The sequence below is a fragment of the Rattus norvegicus genome, chromosome 9 (genome assembly GCF_021556685.1).
Source record: "Rattus norvegicus strain SHRSP/BbbUtx chromosome 9, alternate assembly SHRSP_T2T, whole genome shotgun sequence".
NCBI lineage: Eukaryota > Metazoa > Chordata > Mammalia > Rodentia > Muridae > Rattus > Rattus norvegicus.
In genome coordinates this window covers 19461871-19489638 of record NC_141542.1, presented here as the reverse complement: position 1 = coordinate 19489638, position 27768 = coordinate 19461871, and the positions used below count along the sequence as shown (strand labels likewise).

The window sequence follows — 27768 nt, the reverse complement described above, 5'->3', positions numbered from 1 at the left end:
ATATATAGACCAAACACCATTTTTACCCTTTTGTTATGATTTTAAGAGAAGCACCTTGTCACCTGTTGAGTCAATTAATCAGTCAGGGATTTTTCTAAGAGAAACAGCTATCAACTCTTGTATGAAGAAGCTGTTGGCGCTTTTAAGATCAGCTCCTGTAGACGCTTAGCTTCTGGGCAGCTTCTCTAGCTAATCTAGACACCTGGCTCTAGGCACAGGGCTTCAAAGACCTGATTAAAACTGTTTTTTATTCATTGTTCCCTTCTTGAAGCTAGTTAAAACCAAGTCAAGGTGCGCACGACCGGCAGATAAAGTTTTTACCATTTTTTTCTTTTGAACATGAAACATAAAACTTTTAGACAACGAGAAACAAAAACCACATACATACACTGACAGACATGGGGACATCCTGGTGTACCAGAGACAAACAATAGAGAAAGAGGGGAAAAAGCCAGATGGTGTTCACGGTGACTATCCATCGAGTGGAGCTGATATGGGCGATGGATTGTCTCAATTCCTGGACTAGTCCACCAACGTGTTGAAACCCAATTCTGTAAGACACTGAGAGATATCTGAGCAGTACGACCGATATTCGCCAATGGTATGGAAGTGAAACACAGCCCTGAGTATCTTTACTCACAACCCAATTACATTAACTCTATCAGGCTGTGCACGGGCACTGAGATGTCCTTTTGTTTGATTCTCCTGAATAAATTTTCAGGCGGTCTGCCTCTATCAAATCTGATCAGTATGACTCTGTAAAGCTGTCGCGTCAGCGCCCGGACGCCGCAGCGTCCCCAGAGTCGGCGCGGGAGCCTAATTACACATTTCATAAGCACTAAGACAAAGTTTTTCTCCCAAAATACTGTGTTCTGTTTATCTCCTTCCTTGTTCTCTCCCGGGGCGTTTTTTCCCCACTCTCTCTCTCCCTCGGATCTAAAGTCCTCGAGAGGGTCTCTTTTCTTAAGTGCACTTTTTCCCTTAAAACTCTTTAATTCGTTCTCTAACTCTGTTTCTGACGCACTGTCTCTCCCTGTCCCCAACGCTCTCCGCTTTGCTGTTACAGCTGGGCAGTTCCCACGCGACCTCTGACGCCGTTTGGTGGTAGCTAGAAACTCAAAGGTCAATAGAAAAAGCCCGAGGGTTGCCAGAGCAACCACAGCGGCACCTGCCGCGTCCGGCAGGGGACTGAGTTGGAGCAGATCAAGGCTAGCCATGGTCTCTCAGAGTTTTTTACCTGTATTCCATAGCTTCTGAATTTCTTCCGTGAAACGGAGGCCTCTCGTAGCACCAGCGATGTTTTTGTCCCGGGTTTCTCGGCACCAAATGTCCCACGCGAGACTTTCCGCCGGCAAGAAGCACGCGAGACATAGAAATTCTTGCTATGAGTGATACTTTATTCCTATCTCATGGAGAAGCCCCGCGCGTCGGCCAGGCACGCCTATTTAACCCTCGAGCACGCATCCACACCTGATTGGTTGCTTACTCATGATCTCATCAGGCACGCCCCGGAATGGGCAAAGACCTGGCAGGAAGGCACTCTTGCACATGCGCACAGTTAACTACCTGAAAGGGGGGGCCGGCTGGCGCAGCGAAGGTTGGAGCCATCTTGCAATGGCAGAGTCTATCCTGACCTACCACGTGGGACGCAGTGGAAGACAGCGCCAACTAGTGGTGGCGAACGTATTGCAGCCCTCTACACAGAGCTTTGGACTCTGAAGTATAAAAGTAAAGAGTTAAAGTTTAAATAATGATAAGTTTACAATTATTATTATTATATTGGCTACAGGCCTGGGTATAGGGCAAGCCTGAAACCTTGGAGAACAGTTGTAATTCTTAGTTCTTGATGAAATGTAGTCATTCTTTGCATTTGATTTGGCAATGATTATAAATATCTTTTTTCTACCCACTTTTGGATTATTAATAAAGGACTGGGGCAAGAGAAAGGCTACAGAATATGTGAAGACTAAATGAGAGAGCATGAGGGAGTGAATGAGAGAGGAAATGACAGAGCTAATGTAAGAACAAATGTGAGAGCGAATGAGAGAGCATGACAAGAGCATGTGAAGAGTGAGTGGAAAGAGAATGTGAAGAAGGAATGAGGGAGCTAATGAGGGAGCGAGTCTGAGAACAAATGTGAGAGCCAGGGAGAGAGCATGAGGAGAGCATTTGAGAATGAGTGAGGAGAGAATGTGAGGTGTGTGTGAAGACTGTGTGTGTGCGTGACAGGAGAGTGCATGTGGTGTGTGTGAGATATGTGTGAGGTGTGTGTGAAGATTGTGTGTGTGCATGACAGGAGAGTGCATGTGGTGTGTGTGAGATATGTATGAGGTGTGTATGAAGACTGTGTGTGTACGTGACAGGAGAGTGCATGTGGTGTGTGTGAGATATGTGTGAGGTGTGTATAAAGAGTGTGTGTGAGAATGAAAGGGTAATGAACAGACGTGTGCATGATTGTGGGAGTTTGAGAAAAGAAAACTGCAATAAAAAAAGTGGAGTGCACAAAAGAATGCAGCGTGTGTGCAGCCTCAAGCTGAGAGAGAGAGAGAGAGAGAGAGAGAGAGAGAGAGAGAGAGAGAGAGAGAGAGAGAATGACTTTAAGCCTTGAAGTTGCCTATCAGTTTGTACCCAAAGAGGAGTCTGTGGATATGTATTATGTGCCTTCCAGATAACCCTGCTTCCAGGTGAGAACTCTGATCCTGTGTGAGGGCCAGCAAAGGCTGACAGAATGGCTGCTCCCCTGAGGGCAAAGGATAAAACTTTTAGGTCTATGACCTCCTAATTTATCTTTTCACCTGAAGACTTATTATTCAAATTTTCTTACTGGGATAAAACTATGATCCTGGTGAGGGTCTTGTCTCTTGGATGCTCAATCAGTTCTTTGTTGTCACAGACTGTTTGAGCTTACTCCAGTCACTGGGACTTATTCACACCTTCAATTTTCCTGAACTTTTCAGATTTCTAACGTTTGTGGCAAACTGAGTGGCAAAAGCAATGAATGTTGAGCACTTCCCTGGGGTCCAGTGCATATGGAGCTACGGGTGTATGGATATGGTAAATGTATGGCTAGCCTGCTGGATGTGGGCTCACAGCCAGGTCAGGATGCCTTCAGGTGAGGACAGCAGGTGGTGGCTTGCCCCCTGCTGAGCCTGCCTAGGAGAGTGGCAACCACAATAGCCATGCCCAAGCCTCCAGCCTGGGGCACCTGGAAGATCCGGAGGCTTTGGCCGCGGTTAGGTCACGGTGGGCCTGGGGGCCTCAGAAGCAGCCCTGGGCCTCCGCAGAGCCCTGAGGGGGACTGACAGGCCTGGGCGCAGCCGGGAGCTAGGCACCAGGCGCCTCCCCGGGTCGCACTTCAGCGTGTTGCCTGCACCACGCAGTGGGCACACGTGTCCTTCCCACCCCGCCATTCGACCGCGCCCGAGCCGGGCCTCAGGGCACGCGGAGCTCGTGGGTGAGCGCGGGGCCTGAGGGGACGGGGAACGCGCGTTATATTTGGCGCCGGCAGCAGCGCGTGTGCCTGGGCGAGTTTTCCTTCCGCAGGTGCCAGCAGCCGGGGCGCCGCCGCCCAAGCTGACTCCTCTCTCTCCCTCTCTGACCCCGGCAGGGCCCAGAGGTGATTCTGCCTGCACGATGTCCTCCTTCCTGGAGCTCTTCGCAGGCGCCACGTCGCGAACAAAAAGAGAGAGAAAAAAAGAAAAGAAAAAGCAGAAGAAGAGACCAGGGAAGCGGGCCTTAGCGGCCTTGGGGTCACCTCGGCCCCGGGAGGGCGCGCTATGACAGCGGCGGTGTTTCCAACGGAGACTGCAGCCTCTCAGTGTCCAGGAAAGAAGCCCAGGCCAGGGGACCTCGAGGCGTGGAGCTCGCGCTGACCCTAGCCCGACCTCCGGTCTGGTCCCCAGGGACAGCAAGCAGCAAGCAGGGCGGGCTGCACCGCCAGAGCAACAGAATCAAGGTAGGTAGGAGACCCGCGTCTGTCCTTGGCTGGTTCTGGCCCCGCCCCCTCCCCTCCCCTCCCTCCCCTTCCCCCTGTCCTGGGAAAGCAGTGGCAGAAGGAGGCAGGGTAGGGGAAGGGAGGGTTCAGGGATGTATGGAGAGCTGAAGTAGGGATTGGAAAGCCCAAGGCATTGGGAAAGAATGGAGAGGTAATCTGGAGTGTGCTGTTAATGGACGGGGATCCTGGGAAAATATTTTCTTAAAACCTCAGGCAATGAATGTATTATTTAATAGATTTTTTCTGATCTACTTTGAAATTGGTTGCCCCTTGCAAGAGATTGTATTTGGAGGATGTAAAATACCCTCCTTCAATTACTCGGAGAAAGGGAACATAAACAGATTTCCTCTTTTTTAGCCTCCAGAGCTCTGAGAGATTACAGTTCTGCATAATTTAATTCTTTCCTGCCTGCCATGAGCAGGCCTCCAGATCAGCAAGTTCCTTTGGAATGGTTTTGCTTGTTTTTGTTTATTTTCCATGGTGCTGATTAGAAAGCCATGAATTGTTTTGTGAATTTTAAATTTCAAGAGGTGACACCCAGAGTTTATGGTGGTTTCCTTCACACATTGCAGTGTAGTTGCAGCATAAAAAAAATACTTCTTGTGACAAGAAGTGGAAAAAGAAAGTTGATGTGCTAAGAAAAGTAGAGCCTTGAGCCAGATCAACCATTTGGCTTCCTCAAATATGGAGCAAGCATGGAATGTGGCTTTTTCAGAATCGAGGGGGTTTTTAGGATAGGGCAGTGAATGCTGTCTGGTGCTAACCCGTCCCTTTTGTGGCTGACAACCCTTAGGAGAAGGTCAGAATGTGCCTACAGCACAGAGTGGGCACTGGTGGTGTTTGAACTCAGAAGTGCTCAGGAACTGTGAAAGTTTCTCTGTTATCACCCTGGAGCCATCTAGTGAAATAGACCACTGTGATGCTGTGTAAGAGGCCATTGTGAGGACTGGAGAGATGGCTCAGTGGGTAAGAGCACCAAGTGTTCTTCCAGAGGTCCTGAGTTCAAATGCCAGCAACCACATGGTGATTCACAACCATCTGTAATGAGTACTGATGCCCTCTTCTGGTGTGTCTGAAGACAGCTGCATTGTCTGACATATAAATAAATAAATCTTACAAAAGATTGTCATCTACTGCAGTTTCTATGTGGACAGGGCTTAAAGATCAAGTACATTGCCTGTCTTTAAAGATCAAGTGTATCACCTAACTTTCAAACCAAGAAATGTAGTGTCTTTTTTGCTGCTTGTGGAGCTTTTAGTGATGTATCTTTTCTCCTATTACGTCGTTTGTTTCCATGATAGTTGTTTTCAAGTGAATGTGATTATTGATCCTATTTGCAGAGCTATTCAATGTTTCTGTTTGAATCGGTTAAATATTTGTGGTGAATTTGCTTTGTGATATCAGTAAAATGTATGTGAAAATTTTAGAGAGTATATTGTTTGGGTAATTATAATAACTTTCCCCTCAAGTGGTGGCCTGTTTTCACATTGAAAAGACTGGAATGTATTACCATCCATAGCAGGATTGATAGGGAAGCACAATGGACAGCAACAGTGTTGTTCCCTTTGACAGTTGTGGGAGCCAAGAATGAAGTGTGAGTTGCCTATTTGTGTCTTACAAAATTGAGACTGAGTATCATTACTGTAGAAGCCCATGGAAAAAATGATGAAGTTTTCAGAAATCACCAGTTAAAGAAATGGTGATATTGCTTATATTGAACTCTGAGTTTCAAAGTTATGTTTCATTTCTCTTTATTCCATAATGAAGCTTTTTATTAATTTTTTTATTCACCATTGCACCCTTAGATGCACAGGGCTAGGATTGTAGTAGGTGCTCAATAAATCTCTGACCATTTGGGAGGAGGAATGATAAGAAAGGATGTATTTTCTGTAAGTTCTGTTACTTTCGGGAACAGGTGGTTTTCGGCTTACCATTCATAGCTTGGTATCTTGTCCCACATACGACAACTTGTCAGAATCCCCTTTCTGGCCATTATGTTCAACTTATTTTTCTCTTAATCATTCTTGAAAATCATGGAAGTAGTGTGGAAACTTGATTGTACCTGCAGTATAGCAAAAGAGGCCAGTCTAGATAGGTAAGCAGTTAAGTTTCTCCATGAGGTGATGTCTTAAAACATCTAGACTTTAGGAATATAGTGTTGCGTTTTCTAAAGATACATCATACAGTACACAGATAACATGGTAATAGAATAAATGAATCTTTTGATTTAGCCTCAAATTCCATAAAGTAATGACTACTGCACAGTTCTCTTGGCCATATGAATAGCGGAAATTATATTTCACTTTTTTTAAAAAAATAATGAAAGTACTTAATCTTAAGCAAAGCCCATGGGAAAAGTTTGCTGTGGTGTTTCTCTTTGGTTTCTTGTGCCCTTTCTAGAGGACGACTTTAAGAAGTCAGGGCGGTCAGGTGGTCAGCGTGGTCAGGCAGTCATGAGTAGATAGTTAAGCAATGTGCTAGGGCCCCATAGGCCAGTGAGCCAGGCTGAAGAGCAGAAGCTAGCCAGTGAGCCTGACTGAAGAGCAGAGGCTAGCCAGTGAGCCTGACTGAAGAGCAGAGGCTAGCCAGTGAGCCTGACTGAAGAGCAGAAGCTAGCCAGTGAGCCTGACTGAAGAGCAGAGGCTAGTCAGTGAGCCAGGCTGAAGAGCATAAGCTAGCCAGTGAGCCTGACTGAAGAGCAGAGGCTAGCCAGTGAGCCAGGCTGAAGAGCAGAGGCTAGCCAGTGAACCTGACTGAAGAGCAGAAGCTAGCCAGTGAGCCTGACTGAAGAGCAGAGGCTAGCCAGTGAGCCTGACTGAAGAGCAGAGGCTAGGCAGTGAGCCTGACTGAAGAGCAGAAGCTAGCCAGTGAGCCTGACTGAAGAGCAGAGGCTAGCCAGTGAGCCAGGCTGAAGAGCAGAGGCTAGTCAGTGAACCTGACTGAAGAGCAGAAGCTAGCCAGTGAGCCTGACTGAAGAGCACAGGCTAGCCAGTGAGCCAGGCTGAAGGCTGAAGAGCAGTGATTTTAACCTTTATTTCTAAGTTCTTCAGTTTTCCTAAAAGTTTCTACAAAGTTTTGCCTCCATAAAGTTTGGCTTAAAAGGTTCTCCTTGCTCTCTTCTTCTGATCTCCTTTCCTCTTGCTCTATGTCACAATAATTTCCTTACTCTCAATGCCTTACTCTCAACGCTATGCCTTTACTTCTAAGTTCTTCTTGAGTTCTGTCCTGTTCTGTTCTGTTCAGTTCTGTCTAAAAAGCTTTCTCTCTCTTTGTCCTCAGCATTTGTATATCTTTCTGAACACAGCATCACATGGTGAAAAGTTCACCACAAGTTTGCACAGGAATTCAAATCATAAGTTGGATAATCAGTTTACGACAGGGAATGTTTACATGCATATCCATGAAGAGTAATCATCAGGATAAACCATCACCATCTGTCACTAGTTCTGCACGTTCATGGAGAGTTAAAAGCTGTAATTTTTATGAGAAAAGAATAAGTGAAATTACATATAGGCAAATCCAGTCAATTATGTTAAGTCCTTGTACCTATAGGAAATCATTAGTTCTCTTTTTATGAACTTTGGTTAATTGGTTTACACCCTCTTAGGATGGGCTATAATTTGTAGATGCCTGCTTGGTATTGCAGAAGCAATTCACTCATGACACTTTAAGAATAGAAGAGATTTCAATGCAATTTTGATTATCAGATAAAACATAATAGCAGTCCTATTATAAAAGCTTAAAATTACTAATCTAATTTTAGGAATTCTTATAGAACCATCCTTAGGAATTAAGAAATCATCTATTTGTCTACAGATCATCACTCCAAGACAATACATCTTCGTTGCTCTGTGGTGATCTGCTCAAAAGAGTGGGGTAAAGAGCATGACAAATACAGAGGCAGATGCTTGCAGCCAACAATTCAGCTGAGATCAGGGTCCCCAATGGAGAAGTAAGAGAAAGAATTGAGGGAGCTGAAGGGCTGTACAGCCCCATAAGAACAACAGTAAGAAACAACCAGAGCTCCCAGGGCTGAAATCACCATCCAAAGAGTACACATGGACAGACCCATGGCTACAACTGCATATGTAGAAGAGGATGGCCTTCTTGGGTACAAATGGGAGGAGAAGCCCTTAGTCTTGTCAAGGCTTGATGGCCCAGCATAGGGGAAAACAGAACAGGGAGGCAGGTAGGCCTCGGTGTTTGGGTGGGTGTGGTAACACCCTCATAGTAGAAGGGGGAGGCATGTTATAAGGGGTTTTGTGGATGGGATACCAGGAAAAGGGATAACATTTGAAATGTAACAAAAGCACTCTCTGGGGGATGGACAGCGGCTAAGGTGCTCTGAGCCCCTACTTCCCTGCTGCCTCCCTTTGATCACGACTCTGGTGCCAGATGTCAGCCTGGGACACTCCATGGGCTGCTGCTGGCACTGGTCTTGGCGTTCAGGGCCAAAAGCATGATGAGCAAGGAGCACTTCGTTTGTCCCGATTCAGAGCAGGGCTAGTGGCCACCAGAGAACAAGCACAGCTTCCTGTACGATCATGAGGTCTTCCTGGGCAAGGAGGACTCCAAGACCTATGATAGCTAATCCTGGACGAGAGCAGGAGAGGCTGGGGAAAATTGTTGATCCAATTGACAGTGATGGAGGCGGCCTTGTTACTACTGAAGACCTGAAAGTTTGGGTCAAACAGGTACAGAAAAGATACATCTACCATAATGTGGCTAAACTCTGGAAGAATTATGATAGGGACATAGAGGAAAAGATCTCCTGGTAAGAATACAAGCAGCCACCTATGGCTACTACCTCGGAAACCTTGCTGAATTCCAAGATAGCTCTGATCATCACAACTTTAAAAAGATGCCTCCAGGGGAATCACTATCCCTGAATTCAAGCAGTATTACAGAGCAATAGTGATAAAAACTGCATGGTATTGGTACAGAGACAGACAGATAGACCAATGGAATAGAATTGAAGACCCAGAAATGAACCCACACACCTATGGTCACTTGATTTTTGACAAAGGAGCCAAAACCATCCAATGGAAAAAAGATAGCATTTTCAGCAAATGGTGCTGGTTCAACTGGAGGTCAACATGTAGAAGAATGCAGATTGATCCATGCTTATCACTCTGTACAAAGCTTAAGTCCAAGTGGATCAAGGACCTCCACATCAAACCTGATACACTCAAACTAATAGAAGAAAAACTAGGGAAGCATCTGGAACACATGGGCACTGGAAAAAATTTCCTGAACAAAACACCAATGGCTTATGCTCTGAGATCAAGAATCGACAAATGGGATCTCATAAAACTGCAAAGCTTCTGTAAGGCAAAGGACACTGTGGTTAGGACAAAACGGCAACCAACAGATTGGGAAAAGATCTTTACCAATCCTACAACATATAGAGGCCTTATATCCAAAATATACAAAGAACTCAAGAAGTTAGACCGCAGGGAGACAAATAACCCTATTAAAAAATGGGGTTCAGAGCTAAACAAAGAATTCACAGCTGAGGAATGCCGAATGTCTGAGAAACACCTAAAGAAATGTTCAACATCTTTAGTCATAAGGGAAATGTAAATCAAAACAACCCTGAGATTTCACCTCACACCAGTCAGAATGGCTAAGATCAAAAACTCAGGTGACAGCAGATGCTGGCGAGGATGTGGAGAAAGAGGAACACTCCTCCATTGTTGGTGGGATTGCAGACTGGTAAAACCATTCTGGAAATCAGTCTGGAGGTTCCTCAGAAAATTGGACATTGAACTGCCTGGGGATCCAGCTATACCTCTCTTGGGCATATACCCAAAAGATGCCCCAACATATAAACAAGACACGTGCTCCACTATGTTCATCGCAGCCTTATTTATAATAGCCAGAAGCTGGAAAGAACCCAGATGCCCTTCAACAGAGGAATAGATACAGAAAATGTGGTACATCTATACAATGGAATATTACTCAGCTATCAAAAACAACGGCTTTATGAAATTCGTAGGCAAATGGTTGGAACTGGAAAATATCATCCTGAGTGAGCTAACCCTATCACAGAAAGACATATATGGTATGCACTCACTGATAAGTGGCTATTAGCCCAAATGCTTGAATTACCCTAGATGCCTAGAACAAATGAAACGCAAGACGGATGATCAAAATGTGAATGCTTCACTCCTTCTCTAAAAGGGGAACAAGAATACCCTTGGCAGGGAAGAGAGAGGCAAAGATTAAAACAGAGACTGAAGGAACTCCCATTCAGAGCCTGACCCACATGTGGCCCATACATATACAGCCACCCAATTATACAAGATGGATGAAACAAAGAAGTGCAGACCGACAGGAGCCGGATGTAGATCGCTCCTGAGAGACACAGCCAGAATACAGCAAATACAGAGGCGAATGCCAGCAGCAAACCACTGAACTGAGAATAGGACCCCCGTTGAAGGAATCAGAGAAAGAACTGGAAGAGCTTGAAGGGGCTCGAGATCCCATATGTACAACAATGCCAAGCAACCAGAGCTTCCAGGGACTAAGCCACTACCTAAAGACTATACATGGACTGACCCTGGACTCTGACCTCATAGGTAGCAATGAATATCCTAGTAAGAGCACCAGTGGAAGGGGAAGCCCTGGGTCCTGCTAAGACTGAACCCCCAGTGAACTAGACTGTTGGGGGGAGGGCGGCAATGGGGGGAGGGTTGGGAGGGGAACACCCATAAGGCAGGGGAGGGGGAGGGGGATGTTTGCCCGGAAACCAAAGAATTATTATTAAGTATTAAATAAATTAAAAAAAACTGAAAACAACAAAAAATGTAAGTTAAAATTACCAATAAAAAGATTCAAAGCCAAAAAAAAAAAAAAAAGGTGCCTCCACGAGATGAAATGAGAGGAGGTTTAAGGCCTTGACGGTGACCTGACAGCTACTCAGGTCGGGTTCATTGCTTTTCTACACTAAGAGGATTTAAAGCATATGAAGGAGATTGTAGTTCTGGAAACCCTGGAGGATATCGACAAGAACGGGGATGGTTTTGTGGACCAGGATGAGTACATTTTGGACATCTTTTTCCCATGTGGACAATTCCCCTATGACAGACTGGGTTTTGTCTGGGGAGCAGTTCAATGATTTCCTAGATCTGAACAAGGATGGGAAACTGGATTAGGATGAGATTCACCATTGGATCCTCCCTCAGGACTATGACCATGCACAGGCTGAGGCCTGGCATCTGGTATATGAGTCTGACAAAAACAAGGATGAGATGCTAACCAAGGAGGAGATTCTAGACAACTGGCCCATGTTTATGGGAAGCCAAGCCACCAATTATGCGGAAGATCTTACCAAAAATCATGATGAACTTTGAAAGACATTCATCTTCGTGTGGCCAATGGTCACAGGCTTCCTGCGGATGTTCTGGGTTATTGCTATATTTGTAAAGTATATAGCAGTTGTGTCCCTAAACAATGAGAAACCTTTCTAAAGCTCAAAAAAAAATCATATATTGCACCACAAACAATAATAGTTGGAGATTTAAACACACCACTTTCATCAATGGACAGATCAAGGGAACAGAAATTAAACAGAGACATAGAAAGACTAACAGAAGTTATGAAACAAATGGATTTAACTTATATTTATAGAACATTCCATACTAAAACAAAAGGATATACCTTCTTCTCAGCATCTCATGGAACCTATTCCAAAATTGACCATATAATCAGTCACAAAACAAGCCTCAACAGGTACAGGAAGATAGAAGTAATCCCATGCATTTATCAAAAAACCACAGACTAAGGCTGCTGATCAATAACAACAAATAGGACAGAAAGCCCACATATACATGGAAGTTGAAGTCAATAACAACTTGTTCATTGGAGACATAAGAAAGAAATTAAAGACTTCTTAGAACTTAATGAAAGTGAAGATATAACATACTCAAACTTATGGGACACAATAAAAGCAGTGCAAATAGGAAAACTCACAGCTCTGAGTGCCTGCAAAAAGAAACAGGAGAGAGCATCTGTCATCAGCTTGACGGCACACCTAAAAGCACTAGAAAAAAATTAAATAAACCCTAGAGGAGTAGAAGGCAGGAAATAATCAAACTCAGGGCTGAAATCAAACAAGAAGAAACAAAACTGAGTATCAAAAGAATCAGCAAACCCAGGAACTGGTTCTTTGAGAAAATCAACAAGATAAATAAACACTTAGCCATACTAACCAGAGGTCACAGAGTGTATCCAAATTAATAAAATCAGAAATAAAAGGGAGACATACAACAAAATCTGAAGAAATTAAAAAGATCATCAGATCCTACTACAAAAACATATATTCAACAAAACTGGAAAATGTGAAGGAAATGGACAATTTTCTATACAGATACCAGGTACCACAGTTAAATCAGGAACAAATAAACCATCTAAACAACCCCATAACTCCTAAAGAAATAGAAACTGCTATTAAACATCTCCCATCCAAAAGGAGCCCAGGACCAGATGGATTTAGTGCAGAATTCTATCAGACCTTCCTAGAAGAGTTCATACCAATACTGTCCAAAATACTCCGCAAAATACAAACAGACAGAGCACTACCAAATTCCTTCCATGAAGCCACAATTACTCTTATACCTAAACCACCCAAAGATACAACAAACATAAAGAAAATCAGATCAGTTTGCTTCATGAATATTGATGCAAAAATGCTCAATAAAATTCTTGCAAATTGAATCCAAGAACACATCCAAATGATCATCCATCATGATCAAGTAGGCCTCATGGCAAGGATGCAGGGATGGTTTAATATACAGAAATCCATCAACGAAATTCACCATATAAACAAACTCAAAGGAAAAAAAACACATGATCATTTCATTAGATGCTGAGAAATCATTTGACAAAATTCATTACCCTTTCATTAATAAAGTCCTGGAAAGATCAGGAATTAAAGGCCCATATCTAAATATAGGAAAATGCAAAATACATCAAACCAGTACCTAACATCAAACTAAACTGAGAAAATTGAAGGAATCCCACTAAACCAGGAACTAGACACGGCTGACCACTCTTTCCCTACTTTTTCAATATGGTACTTAAAGTCCTAGCCATAGCAATCAAACAATGAAAGTAGGTCAAAGGGAAAAAATTAGAAGGGATGAAGTCAAAATACTAATATTTGAAGATGATATGATAGTCTACATAAGCACCACCAAAATTCCACCAGAGAATTACTTAACCTGATCAACAATTTCAGCAAACTGTCCGGGTATAAAATTAACTCAAACAATTCAGTACTCTTCCTCTACTCAAAGGGTAAACAGGCTGAGAAAGAAATTAGGGAAATGACAGCCTTCACAATAGTCCCAAATAATGTAAAATAACTTGCTGTTACTTGAACCAAGCAAGTAAAAAATCTGTATGACAAGAACTTCAAGTCTCTGAAGAAATTGAAGAAGATCTCAGAAGATGGAAAGATCTCCCATGCTCATAGATTGGCAGGATGAATATGGTAAAAAATGGCTATTTTGCCAAAAGCAATATACAGATTCAATGCCATCACCATCAATATTCCTACTCAATTCTTTATAAAGGTAGAAAGTGCAATTTGCCATCATTTGGTATACCATAAAACCCAGGATAGCAAAAACTATACTCAACAATAAAAGAACTTCTGGGGGAATCACCATCTCTGACCTCAAGCAGTATTACAGAGCAATAGTTTGTATGGTATTGGCATACAGACAGGCAGATCAGTGGAACATAATTGAAGACACAGAAATGAACCCACACACCTATGGTCATTTGATCTTTGACAAAGGAGTTAAATCATTAAATGGAAGAAACATAGCATTTTTAACAAGTGGTGCTTGTTCAACTGGAGGTAAGCATGTAGAAGAATGTAAGTTGACCCATCCTTATTGCCCTGGACAAAGATTAAGTCCAAGTGGATCAAGGGCCTCCACATCAAACCAGATACACTAAAATTAATCGAAAAAAAGTAGGGAAGAGTCCCGAAGACATAAGAACTAAGGAAAATTTCCTGAACAAAATACCAATAGCTTATGCTTTAAGATCAAGAATCGACAAATGGGCCCTCATAAAACTGAAAAGCTTCTGTAAGGCAAAGGACAGTGTCATTAGGACAAAAAGGCAACCTACAGATTGGGAAAAAATCTTGACCAATCCTGCATCTGATAGAGGACTAATATCCAAAGTATACACAAAACACAAGAAGTTAGAGTACAGAGAGCCAAACACCCCTGTTAATAAATGGGGTTCGGAGCTGAAGAAAACATTCTCAGCTGAGGAATATCGAACAGCTGAAAAGCACATAAAGAAATGCTCAACATCCTTAGTCATCAGGGAAATGCAAATCAAAACAACCCTAAGAATCCACCTCACACCAGTCAGGATGTCTAAGATCAAAAACTCAGGTGACAACAGATGCTGGCGAGGATGTGGAGAAAGAGGAACACTCGTCCATTGTTGCTGGGATTGCAAACTGGTACAAGCACTCTGGAAATCAGTCTGAAGGTTCCTCAGAAAATTGGACATTCCACTACCTGAGCACACAGCTATACCTGTCCTGGGCATATACTCAATAGATGCTCCAACATACAACAACAAACATGCTGCACTAAGTTCATAGCAGCCTTATTCATAATAGCCAGAAGCTGGAATGAACCCAGATGCCCTTCAACAGAGGAATGGATTTGAAAAATGTGGTACATCTACACAATGGAGTACCACTCAGCTATCAAAAACAATGACTACGTTCAATTCATAGGCAAATGGAAAGAACTAGAAAATATCATCCACAGTGAGGTAATCCAATCACAGAAAAACACACTTGGTATGCTGTTGGGAGCAATGGCCTTGAAGCCCTCCATTATTGATGTTATTATTATGGTTAGCATTAAGTATGACTGGGTTCATGGAAAATCCACAGCCACCTCAGAAGACTAATACAAATGTGGTGGTCAAGATGAATAATCATATGATAATGTGTGATGTTAAGATACCCAATGTCATGACCTGTAACCTTTCTGAAAAACCAACAGCCTGCTGACTAATAGATATGACAAACCTGTGATCTTTCTGACATCCTGTCAACATCAGCCAATTCCCTGACCACACGAATATTGTGTCCTTGGCGTGCGTAAATGTTTCTTACTTCACCCCTCTCTCTCTTACCTTTTTATGGTACAAATTCATCCTTGGGGAAAAATAAAATTGTCACCTTGATCAGACTCTTGTCTTGGCGTCCTTCTTCGCGTCTCTTGTCCCTCATTCTCTTCCAGGTACTCAGCACCCCTCATTGACAATATGCACTCATTGATAAGTGGATATTGACCAAAACCTCAAATTACCCAAGATGCAATCTACAGATCTCAGAAAACTCAAGAAGAAGGATGACCAAAGTGCAGATGCTCCCACTCCTTCTTAAAATGGGGAACAAAAATATCCACAGGAGGCCAAATCTAAAGCAGAGACCGAAGGAACAGCCATTCAGAGCCTGCCCCACATGTGGCCCATATATATACAGCCACCAAAACTAGGTAAGATTGATGAAGCTAAAAAGTGCTTACTGAAAGGGACCGGATATACATCTCCCCTGAGAGACACATCCAGAGCATGACAAATAAAGAGGTCAGTGCTGGCAGTAAACTACTGAACTGAGAACAGGACGCCCTTTATGGGAATTAGAGGAAGGATTCAAAGAGCTGAAGGGCTTGCAACCCCATATGAACAGCAATGCCAACCAAATAAACCACTAGCAAAAGACTATACATGGACTGACCCAGTGGTCCAACTGCATATGTAGGAGAGAATAGCCTTGTTGGGGCACCTGTGGAAGTGGAAGCCCTTGTTCTTAACAAGGTGGGACCCTCAGTGCAGGGGATTGTCCGGGAAGGGGTTTCTAAGTGGCGTGGATTGGGGGACCATACATATGGGAGAGGGCACGGCAGGGGGGCTTAAGGACCAAAAGCTGCAAAACGGAATAAGTTTTGAATAAAAAATGTATATATATTTAAAAAACTAAAATTTTAAATAATGATAATAATACTAAGAAATATTCAGAAAAAGAAACTGTGAATAAGAAAGAAATTTTAGGATTTGGAAAAAGATGAATGCCAGGTATTTGAAAAACTGTATGATCGGGTTGGGGATTTGGCTCAGCTGTAGAGCACTTGCCTAGCAACCGCAAGGCCCTGGGTTCGGTCCCCAGCTCCAAAAAAAAAAAAAAAAGAAAGAAAAACTGTATGATCATGGTAAACACTTTAATATACATGAGAAATTTTTTTACATGTTAATGAACTGCATCTTTTGTTTAAATAGTGAATGGAAATCCAGTGCCTTCCTGGCTGTGAGTCTAGGTATCCAGATGTAGTGGAATTCATTATTTGTTGGTCCTGAATCTTTGAGTCTGCTTCTAACACAGCTTATGCCAAGGAAACTAGGCCAAGGTGATATCTAAGCCATTGACCAAACTATCTGGACTAACAATCACAGGTGAAATCCCACCTTGTAAATGGGAGGAGAGGAATAAAAGATACCTTTAAGGATTTAAAAAAGATGAAATGTACCCAAAAAAAATCCAATAAAAAAGTTTAAAATAAAAATAACTTAGGAAATACAAAATACTGGGGTGCCACTCCACAATCATGATGTGTTTCTTCTGTGATAGCTTACAGGTTAATTTACTTCTCTATGACTGTTTTCTTATTTCAAAGTAAGTAATGGCATCATCTGTGGAGTGGATGGTGAGAACAAAAGCTTTGCCTAACTTGAATAATCGATCCCTCCTGAGCATGTGCTTAACATTCTAAGCACACGGAAATTTCCTGAGGGGATTAAAAAACAAAATCCAAACATAAAACAGGAACGACAATGATGTAAAAACATTCTGCACTCTGGGTATGAAGGCATGTTGCAACTTTAATCAGCTTTGTAGGTATTTCTAATAAACACACAAAGAAACAAAGATCCTATCACAGTCCTAGCAGTTGCATCCAACAAAGAGAGAGCTGTGAGGTAGTGTGTGCTCCTTCTTTCCCCAGATACCCCTGGGCCTCAGGCCTGCACCCAGTGAATTGGACCAAGAGCAGCCAGGTTGAAATTCCTGCTGCCATGGCAGGATTCTGCAGGAACATTTCCCTTTGACAACAAGGAACCTGTGTGGAGGAGACCGCTTGGTGAGTCCTCAAGGACTCTACATGTCCTATTCTACAGGGAGAAGCCCTGCCAGGTCTTTGGCAAGGCCAGCCATTTGTATGGGGAAGTCTCTGGTCCTGTGGCAGAGAACGAGGAATGGCAGAAAGAATGGCAGCGCCACTGAGATCAAAGGATAACCCTTCTAGGCCTATGACCTCCTAAATAATTTATCTTTCACCCGATGCCCTATTCACATTTTCTTAATCTCATACAACTGTGATCTTGATGAGAACTGGGCTCTTGTTTTCTTAATCAGTTCTTTGTTGTAACAGACCTTTTTAACTTACTCCAGCCCCTGAGACTTATTCATACCTTCTGTATGCAGTAGGACCCTTGGTGGGACTGTCATCTCGAAAATAGAAGGTTCGGTAATCCAAAAGATTGGACTCCAGTTTACCTCAGGCCAGGAAAGAAGTCAGCCACCATTAATAAAAGAGCAAGGGAAAAATAACATAGGAAAAACAAGTGGCTTAATCAGTAGAAAAGATCCTCAACTTCTAAGGCCCGCACATCTGCACCCCTCTCTTCTGAGCTTTGTATAGTGATGTTGTATAACTCCAGATGGTAGTAAAAGGGAGAGTTCTTCCCAGAAAGGTCAGACATGATTTTCACTCTTACATCTCTGAGGTGGGCTGGCATTATAGCACACATTCATGTTGAATTATTATAACACCTATGATAAGAAGACAGAATCCGTATATCACAATGCCAAATAGACTCCCTCCTGAACGTATGGACCCATTAAAATTGAGGTTCAACCTGAACTCAGACCATTCCACTCCCTTCCCGTCCTCCTGATTCTTATGTTTGCTACAAGTAAAAGATCATGTTGTAGTCCCCAATATTCTCATGCCTAGACTTGTCTATTCACGGAGAAGGATATTGGAGAAGTGATGGTTATATAGTTACAATGTAGTAACACAAGGTCCAGGTTGACATTTGCTCACTGATGTCCAATTTAATTGTCTTGTTATATTTGAGAAAGGGAGGATGTCCTCCATAATATATAAAACAGACAGAAATTTATTGTTTTATATATGCTCTGTAGTTGATCCCTATGTTCCCAAGGAAAAGGAGTTTTTATTGCAAAAAAATAGGATTATAGACCATTGATTTTGTGAAATACATGGATATGTAAATGGAAACAAGGTCGGCTTTCAAGGACTGCACAGTAAGCAAATATTTCCAGGTTTTATACACTCAGAGGTATAGAAGAAATATATTGGCCTCCAGAAAAAGGGAAAAAGCTTAGAAATCGAAATACATGTCACATGCATTGTCTCGAGTAGTAGATTTACTTTTAAGAAAAATCTCCCTCCTCCTTGGTCCCTAGAGATTTGGGTGCTAAGAAAAATCTGTTCTCCAATTCAGGGTTGTAAGAAACCCTCCGCAGCAAAAGCATTGTTGACTTCTAATGAAGCTGAGAGACATATCTAGCTTTGAAATAGAGGTTGCCAAATGGTATTCCCAGTGACACATGGGAGACTGGAGGAAAGGGTCCCCACAGAAATTCATCAGTGTGGGGAGAGCTGGTTAGTAGGTAGGCCATAGAATTTTCCAGTGACATCACCAGTAAGCCGTTCACTGGACACTCTATTGTATCTAAGAGATCCCTAGAATCTTCTGTGATGTCACCAGTGTTGTGGTGACACCAACTGCCTTTGGGATATTACTTCAGTTCCCTTTGGGTTCACAAGCAGGCATGTTTCGCCAGCTGCTCAGGCTATTTCGGAAGGAAAGTGTTGATCAAGGAGAGACCGCACCAGGTCAGAGGGAAGCTGACCCCCTCTCTAGTGAAACAGGAAGGAGGAAATCATTCTTGGGAAGGCTTGGTGAGTCTTGGGCAGAGTTGGGGAACATCCTCAAGGAGGTAGGTTTGAGATGTGCCTTCTAAGACTAGGCCTTACAAGCAGGAGCCTTGGGATTTTTCAAAGGCAAACCAAGAGTCAGGAGTTCCTGATCTTTAATTTGAGAGAAAGCCATAAAGTTGTAAGACTTCAGTGTCTTTTCTTGAAGCTTTTTAACTATGAGTGTCAATGATTGGCAGGAGGAGGCACTGTGAGATTAACAATGTAACCATCCATGTTTGGGAGTTGAAGCACTTCATCCTCTAGATTACTGTACGTTACATAAGTCTTGATGGCGAGAACAAGGAAGGATGCACCCCTAGTCATGAATTGAGTTCTCAGACACTTTGGGCTGGACCACACTTGGTTAGAGCTTGATGGTGCTAAACATTATGAAGTCATTATGAACTCCAGGATTATCTGCACCACATCTGATATAACAATGTCGCAGATGTTTATGTCTCAGTCATATTATACCTTTCAGTGCCACGGGTTGTGTAATAGTGAGTGTGGCACGTGTATGGCATTAGAGGTTGGGAACAGGGACATAGCTTAAGAATCAACCTTTAAGAAAGCTTTTCTGCTCTTTCAGGGATTCACCCAGTCTCTACCATTTCCCCTTCCTCAACCTCCTTTTCGGATTCAGAATGATCTATTCTGCCCATTGGTTCAAATATGCAAATTCACTTGGGTTTATCTGTCTACAGGTTTTGGTAGGAAGGCATCATCCCAAAATGTCATCAGTCAGCAAGAGGAGTGTCTAAAGGAACTGGAGGAACTCAAATTTGAAATCCAGAAGTGTCAATTCGAGAGGGATGAACTTTATCAAATCCTGGATCTTTATATCTATGATGAGTGGGACCACAGGTAGTCATTATGCCCAGTAACCTGTTCACTGTCTTGCGCTCTCTCTCTGCTACCTCAAGATTTACTCATAGCACGAGAGAGTTTCACCTCTCATCCTGGATTTGAAGGAGATTTGGCAGGCATTTGCTTGTGAGATGAGCTAGGTGCTGTGTGTTTAGGGTCAACCTCTTTTGTACTTGACCCTGAGCCTCTTGGATTAGCATTGGTTCTGTCAACAGCTAGAATGACCTTGTCACACTTGCTGCAACTGTGTGTGTGAATGAAATGCCTGCACGTCATCACTCTTTCCTCTGAATTTGTTCATTATACACTGATTCTATGGCACCTCCATGGATGTAGTTGGAATTCTAAACGTGTTTGGATATGGGTTGGTGTGTATATATGTGGCAGTATTTGTTGGTGGTTTACTCTGGATCAGGACGTCTGGGACCTTTGAATGGGTCTGAGGATTTGTTTGATCAACAGTTTGCAGGTCATGATAGTGATTAGTACATGGAGGCCCACACTGATCAACACAGCACTTTGCTCCTTCTGTATACCTTGGTGGCACACAGGACTCTCCTGAGGGGAGGGGGTGCTATAAATCCTCTTCCCTGTCAAACATAGTTATGCCCTCTGGGAATTCATGTAACGATAGAAACCAAGGATTGAGTATACCTGCTTTCAAAACAAGAGAAATGTCATCACAGCTTTCTCTTGGGCCCAAAGCTGTGGCACAGACTGGAGGAATCTTCTTCCTGAACTAGTGAATTCCATCATGCTTACCTGGCCAGCTCTTGATGGTCAGGTCCCTCCAACTGGTACTGTGACTCTGTTGTCCTGTGCCCAGGATAATAAACTTAACCAGTACAAATACTTTGAAGGAGCAAGTATGTGGAACATACTGAGTTTAAGTAATAGAGAGAACAGTCTGATTTTACCTAATTTGTTTCACCTGCTTTGATCTTTAGTTTTTTTATTTTTTTAACTATCCAGGGATTGTTTATTGTGACCTAGAAATGGTCACTGTGGTCTTGACAGTTGTTATTCCCAAACAGGGAGCTCTCCGGCTCTGCCCCCTCCTATATAGTGAGTCTTTGCAGAACCATATCTCTCAGGATTCCAAGGAGTCCTTATTTCAAAACAAATGTTTGCTTATTTACATAGAAATATTTTCTGTGGATTGAGTCTCACTGTTGGGTTTTGGTCTGGTTTTTGAGTTTGCCATTTTCTTCCCTTCCACCATTCCTTGAATTTGAAATTTTTTATTATATATTTTTATTTACATTTCACCTAATTCTGAAATCGTGAGTTCAAAACATTATTTGTTCCTTTGGACATGACCTAACCCAGGCTGCATGTCGAATTGCCAGTCCTTCAATCTGAACATGAGATGAGAATGATGGCTATGCAAATGATGACCAACTCAATAAGTGATGCCATGGAGAGGTACAAGGAGCTCATACAAGTGAACAGTTCCTACCGGTGAGTCGCTGACAGAGATGAGAACCCAGCACTAGGCAGGGAATGCTTCTGTCCTGTATGACTTTAACAAAAGTCAGGGCTCTGGTTCCATGGTGTTTGACTCTTAACAAGAAGGCTGCCTCCTGGCAAGGGTCTTAGATTTGTAGCTCTTGGACTCAGTTGTCCTACATGTGAAGGGTGTAGAAGACCCTCCAATTGTTATTTTCCCCGTTAAAGTTCCTCTAGATTGAAAAGGTTTGCACCATGATGGGAATATCAATCAACTCTGAATCTCTAGGACTCTGACAGGAGATTTAAAGATCTGTGATCCATGAGAAACACATGGAAAGAGTCTATATCTATTGGGTCTTCAACTACCCCTCAGAGAGGCTTTCCCCACAACGTGAAGATGGTTTCACCATACCATGGACATACGAGCTCCCTTATGGACCATCTCTTCTTCCTTGATTTATATAAACCGTCTTAGTGTCAGGATTTTCAGAAGTACTTTGCTTCATGTGGAATGTGGATTCTGGATTTGACCTCCTCTAATTGGTGCTAACTTGCATAGTGTGGCTCTATTCTGGGGATTTCTGAGGATGAGGACCCTTGAAGGGATGATTGGACTTGTAGGAGTGACAGGCAAATAGAAGCTGGCTGGGATTTACCATTTTTTGTTTGTGGTTCAGCATCAGGCACTCCCAGCTCCTGCGTGAACAAGCTCAATTGAAGAACAATATACAGATTTTGCTGAATGAGAAGAGAGAACTGCTGGTGGAGCAGACTGAACTGCCAGCATTCTCTGTGGAGACAAAAAGGCTCTGTGAAGAGGCCGGAATGAACATCTGTGACCCCAGTGCCACGCAACAGCAGGTAGGGTTAGGCCTCAGGGTCAGGTTGTCCTCTGGTCTTACCATAAACATAGACAAACCAATGTAACTGTCTATTGACTGATCCATGTCCTGACCTAGGTCTCATCCAAGTGTTCATTCATGTGATGGTTTACAAGGCTTTCTGTGGAGATAGCCCCTTTTCAAGAAACTGCATGTTTGGAAAGCAAATGCTCCTGCTCTTCGAGAATCTGCACTTCATTAAGGGAGATAGGTTGATCACACAGCAGAGCACTACATGCCATTATGGATGGAGGGTGCTATGTGGGAGCCCCTCTTTAGACTAGAGCAGGGCTTTGAGGGATGAAGCAAAAGCCCAGAGCCCATTTTCTTTACAGGGATCGTGTGAGACTCAGGAAGTAAGTAGTTTTCAAGGAGGAGAGCCTGGTGGAAATGCCAAAGAAATGGTTCTCATTGTCATTTGTGGTGGCTTTTGTTCTTCCTCCCCTCATGTCCCTGTATATGAAGATGGTGACTTCATGCTTCATAGATCTTGGGTAACTACAGAGCCTGTGTATCAGCATGTCAGTCCTGTCTTATTTGAGTGCTCCTGGAGAGTTCATAACTGGGCCTTAGAACCTGAAGCTGTTTAGAAGAGCAAGGATGTGGAAAAGGTTTCTCAAAGGCTGAGGGTTGGTATGAGAGACTTGAGACTTCAAGAACAAAGTTATCCATATGTACCCCCAATTCTCACCAAGAAAGTTGCATTGCTGTGCTGACCTGCATCTTAGGGAGAATGCGGGGAGGCCAGTTCATGACATGCAGTTTTGTCCAGTCATTATCTAACTTAGTCCTTTAAGCCTAGGTCTCTCAACAAACATGAAGCTTCCTGTTTTGTGCTGGCCAGCAGTCTTTGCATCATTCGTCCAGTTCCAAGATGAGCCCCCTCTCTTATTTGTCTCAACACATTCTTAAACCATTCAGCTATTTTAAAAATAAGGATTAGATTTCTTCACTTTACCTGAACAGAGTTATCCCCCGGGAAGATTCTGGATTGTCTTATTGGCTTCACCATGATATTGCATGGAATCCTAGAGTGCAACCCTCTGCTGACATTGCTTTGCTGACTATATCATGGGCACTGCATTCTTTCAGGATAGATTCCCTCTCAATATTGTACACAGTGCTGCATTTCAGAAAATTCACTGTATGTTATTTATTTAGCCTTTTTCTGACTGACATTGAGGTTGTTTTAATACCACAGGAACTCTAATGTGATCAAATGTTCCTGGGAACTGACCATGAGTCACTGTCTCCTCTGGTGCTTCCAAAGTCTTCTATGAAGGAAACAGAGTAGTTTTAGTGAGGGGCCTATGATGAGTCAGCATAGAGCTTGATGGAGTCTTTTCCTAGAAATCTCTCTTGGGGATTTGATGTTGTGTTGTTTAGGCTATCTGTGCAGAACATGTAACTTACTTGTCGGACCAGCAAGTATCTGCATAGAAAGGTTTCCTGAAGTGGAAATGAGTACAGGCCAGGGCAGCACATCTTACTTGTGTCTAAGAGACTTGTACACAGCATTGTTCCCACTAATTCCTCACTCAACAGGAAATGTGCTGCATAAGAGCAAAGTTTTCATTTGTGCATGGAAGTGTGTATCTGTGTGTCTGTGTTTGTGTGTGTGTTTGTGTGTGTGTGTGTGTGTGTGGTGTGTGTGTGGGTATATGTGTGTGTGTGTGTGTGTGTGTGTGTGTGTTTGCAGTAGTGAACGTATGTTTCCCTCTATTTCCAAGTTTCATGAGAAAAGTACTCTAAGCGTTCACTTTACATCCATGAAACATGAAATAGAGCTGCCCAGTCATTTGGCATCTCCATCTAGCTCTGTACAGCAAAAGGACACTTAAATTACTAATTTATTGTTTCCAAAAATTTCAGAATGAATTATCTTGTGAAGTCTGGGGGAGGAGTGGAAATATGTTCAAGTGAGTCATGTTTCACAGGGGTAACAAAAGGTACAGGCGTAGAGCTTGCAGGTCCCTTTTTGTTATGGTGTAGAAGCAGGACAATAAAATCCTTTAGAAATGCAACCCCCAAAAAGAGGACACAAAAACACCTGTAAAGTTAGATTTTCAAGTGATTAGGGGCAAAACTACTGATCTGCATTGAAATCCTTTGGAGCACATCAAAGGAATGGAGTACTGGGAGGTAAGGGCAAGGCTTCTCTAGAAAAATCCATGAGTTTATTCTGCTTCTCTGTTCTTTGTGAATTGTGAAAGCCCACTGGAAGGTTATGTCACTCACTGTGTCTTCTCCAAGGTTGCTTTCCACATTGCCTGCTACCATTTCTTTCGAGCTACCTTGGCACACTACAACTTCCCGTGGGAGTTTGGCTTGGATTTTATTCATTGAGAATTTGAGTTGCTTGGAATTGTATCGTCATCCAGAAAAAGTCCCATAGCTATGCTGTGGTGCAAGAACAGGGCAGTTTCAGGAACCCCTTTAGGTGCACAGATAATCCAAAGTGCTCCTCTATGTTATCTGTGTAGCATTCTGCAACTGCTGTCGATCAACATCATTTTCTCTCAGTTGATTTCAGCCTCAATGGGTTAGGAGAAATGATGAGCTTCAAATGGGTCTGACAGTGTAAGAACAGGTAGCCCTATGAGAAGCCATGTTCAGAAAGTGGAACAGAAGTTTTAGTTAACCCAGTGATTCCACAACAAGGAGTAGGTATTGCCATTGCAACTAGGGAGCATCAATGTTGTAGTGGTCCCAGAGTAACCTTGAAGGAGAATCTATCCAGACGTCCATCAGCCAAGGAGTAAAAGTGTACCATACGATGGAGCCCTTCCCTAGATTCTGATTCAGTGTGAGATAATCCATGCAAGCGTTTACTTACTTATTCAAATTATCTGTGGAACAATCACATTACGGGGAGAAAATTTGTTGATTTGGATCCTGGTTATGGAGATTTCCTATGATTCTAGCTTTGGGCATGAAGTCACTCAGGCTATGGTAAAGACAGCTCCGATTAGAAGAAGTTGCACACTTTGGGGAAAGTCTGAAAGAGTGAACAAGAACAAGAGTCTAGTCCACCACCAATATATGATCCTTTGCTGAGCAACAAGACAGCTCTACACAGCCTTTGGGACTTGCTAAGCCAGATTGTTAATGGGGAAAGAACCCTGAGTCTATGACGGTTTATGGGAGGACAGCACATCACTGACTGAGCTGTCTATAGGTCTGGCCACTATGTACATATCCCAGTCAACATTTGTTTTTATGCCTCCAGCGAATCCTGGGGAATCTTTACATTAAGCATTAATGTTCAGGTAGGAACACAGGCTGGAAGAAGCCATTTGAATATCCTTTCCCTATATAAGTACCCGTTTTGGGTGAATGACCACCTACATGGATTTCAGCCTCAGGCAGTTAAAGAGCTACTCAGAGTATAGTTCTGGTACAGTTCATGTGAATTTTGCCCATGAAACAATATATATGATCCTCTGGATTTCTTGCTATGTTCTACTCCTTTCTTCCTGTGATCTCTCCGGAAAGATCTGAGGACATTTTCTCTTCTGTCCTCTCACAAATTGCCTTACACTAGCCATAGACTTACAGGGGTGCTGTTCTGTTTCTACATCATAATCACCTTTAATGTCCATGTGTACGCTGGGAAGATTTACATGGAGCACATTCTCAGTGATTACAGGATCTATGCAGTGAGCATGAATTTGAAGTGAGATGGCTTCTCTGTGTATTTGCAGACTCAGTGGTTACAAATGGAAACTAGACGGGTTCCTTCAGTGCTAACATAATCAGAAATTTCACCTCAATTCTGGGCATGTTCTCCAGAAGGAATCCACATGGTATTCTACGTTGCTCATACCTCTCTTGAACTCAGATTCAGACATAGCTACAATGTTATTATTCAATGTCATATACCTGGACCAGTGGGAAAAAATGCTCATTTTTCTCTTAATCCCAGCACAGTGCATAGTCCACAGTTCAAATTCCAGCAGTGTTAAAAGCTGAGATATAAATCCAAGCGCAGGTACTCTATGTCACTTGGGGATGCAGGGACTGACCTCAGCTGACAAGTCATGCTGGATTGTCCAACTGAATAGAGCTGATGTAAGAGGGAGAGCTGAATTGACAACCACTCAATAAATCTTTATTCCCTTGCTCTGCTAGGTCTGAAATTCTCCAGCAGAAACTCGAACATGACACAGACCAGGATAAGATCTCCCTTGGAGAGAAGAGCTACAGGAGGAGAACTAAGTGTGCACAGCAAATACACCACTATTGTGTCTCATCTGTAGTATCCATAGCAATTGTGGACTGCATTTTCCTCCTTTAGTTTAACTTCTTTGGATTGAATAGGCCGTACTTTCACCTCAGCCTCTCCAACTAATGTGCACTTTTTGAGGGACTCAGAGAAGTGCTGATGCACATCAATCAAGAGCTGCTGGTCATCCAGAAAGACTGTGCATGTGTAAATTTGTACTTGTCCTGATGGGTCATCCAGAAGAGTTTCATGGAGATCAGTTCACAACATTGGAAAGACTTTGTGACAAAGTCTGTAATATCATTTATACTCAGTATTGGTAGGCTTTTTCCTTAATACCCCCACTCCAACAAAACAGACCTACTTCCACTCCTCTCGAAAAGATTGTTACCATCACTAACTGCTTGTCTACTATGTCTCCAAGGCAAGCCACAGGCTATAAGTCTATTCTGCAAAAGGAGCAGCAAAAGAATGCTTAGCGCAATTCTTCTATTTAAAGTTTGGATAATTTTTAATTGTTTTGGTTATTTGGTTTTCCTTCTATTCATTTGAAGATTTATTATTTATCTGTTGTTGTTGTTTTGTTCATTTGCTTTTCTATTTTGATAAGGATATAGACTGTATATATTTACTACCTGCATCTGTTTACTATCAAGTAAATTGGATGTATTCTGGTCAATAAAGGAGTAATCTTAAACTCTTCACTCTTAGGAACCTTCTTTATTGATCATTAGTGTCAACATCTGAAGTCCCACAGCTATCAGGGAGGGATGGATGTCTGCATTCTCATGGGGACTGGGCATCAAATCACTTCCCAGTCAGACTGAGATTCACAGGCATTTATACAGTCACTGTGCACTGTGTTTCCAACTCTGAATTTCAACTTCATCATGCATACATTACCCACTGTGTATGCTTGCTGTCAAATATATAGTTACCTGTAAATTATACTCTGTCGATGAGAGTTTTGACCAAATTAATAGGATAAACATTAATTTTTCTGTAACACCTCCCAGGACATATAAACATGGTATAAGGGAGTTTAAAGCCATTGGGAATCCTGCACCCAAATCCCGGGGCAGAAAATGCTGAACACCCAGGAATGCAGATAATCCTGAGACCACAGGAAAGAAAGCCACTTCTGACCAGCTCTGCCCACATCTCTGGCCCAATATTAATCTGCATGGTGCCTCTGGAAACAGGAATAGAAGAGCAGTCAGTGGCAGGAACCTGCTTGGTCCAGCCTGGACCCAGAACCTACCTGGGCCCTGAGCATATTTGAAGAAAACCATAGGC

At 42.8% G+C, this 27768-nt stretch overlaps 1 protein-coding gene across 3 annotated transcripts; it reads left to right on the top strand.

Annotated features, from left to right (window-relative positions):
• The first annotated feature begins 3551 nt into the window (after positions 1-3551).
• Positions 3552-27166, top strand: LOC134480495 (uncharacterized). Of its 3 annotated transcripts, XM_087568647.1 has the most exons (6): positions 3552-3955; positions 17044-17178; positions 19752-19911; positions 21244-21375; positions 22044-22227; positions 26379-27166. In XM_087568647.1, exons 4-6 carry the CDS (start codon positions 21284-21286, stop codon positions 26382-26384), a joined length of 282 nt encoding a protein of 93 aa, XP_087424773.1. In that variant the 5' UTR covers positions 3552-3955; positions 17044-17178; positions 19752-19911; positions 21244-21283; the 3' UTR covers positions 26385-27166. The 3 variants fall into 3 exon arrangements, with proteins under 3 accessions (XP_087424773.1, XP_087424772.1, XP_087424774.1); XM_087568646.1 differs by lacking the exon at positions 17044-17178; XM_087568648.1 differs by lacking the exons at positions 3552-3955; positions 17044-17178 and adding an exon at positions 18815-19029.
• The last annotated feature ends 602 nt before the right edge of the window (positions 27167-27768 follow it).

What these genes read in the sequence shown, in the direction of transcription:
- LOC134480495 (XM_087568648.1), top strand. Translation starts at nt 18,900, where the DNA reads ATGTTTCGCCAGCTGCTCAGGCTATTTCGGAAGGAAAGTGTTGATCAA. An exon ending in ATCATTCTTGGGAAGGCTTG is followed by an intron (nt 19,030 to 19,751) that starts GTGAGTCTTGGG and finishes ATCTGTCTACAG; the next exon opens with GTTTTGGTAGGAAGGCATCA. An exon ending in CAAGTGAACAGTTCCTACCG is followed by an intron (nt 21,376 to 22,043) that starts GTGAGTCGCTGA and finishes TTTGTGGTTCAG; the next exon opens with CATCAGGCACTCCCAGCTCC.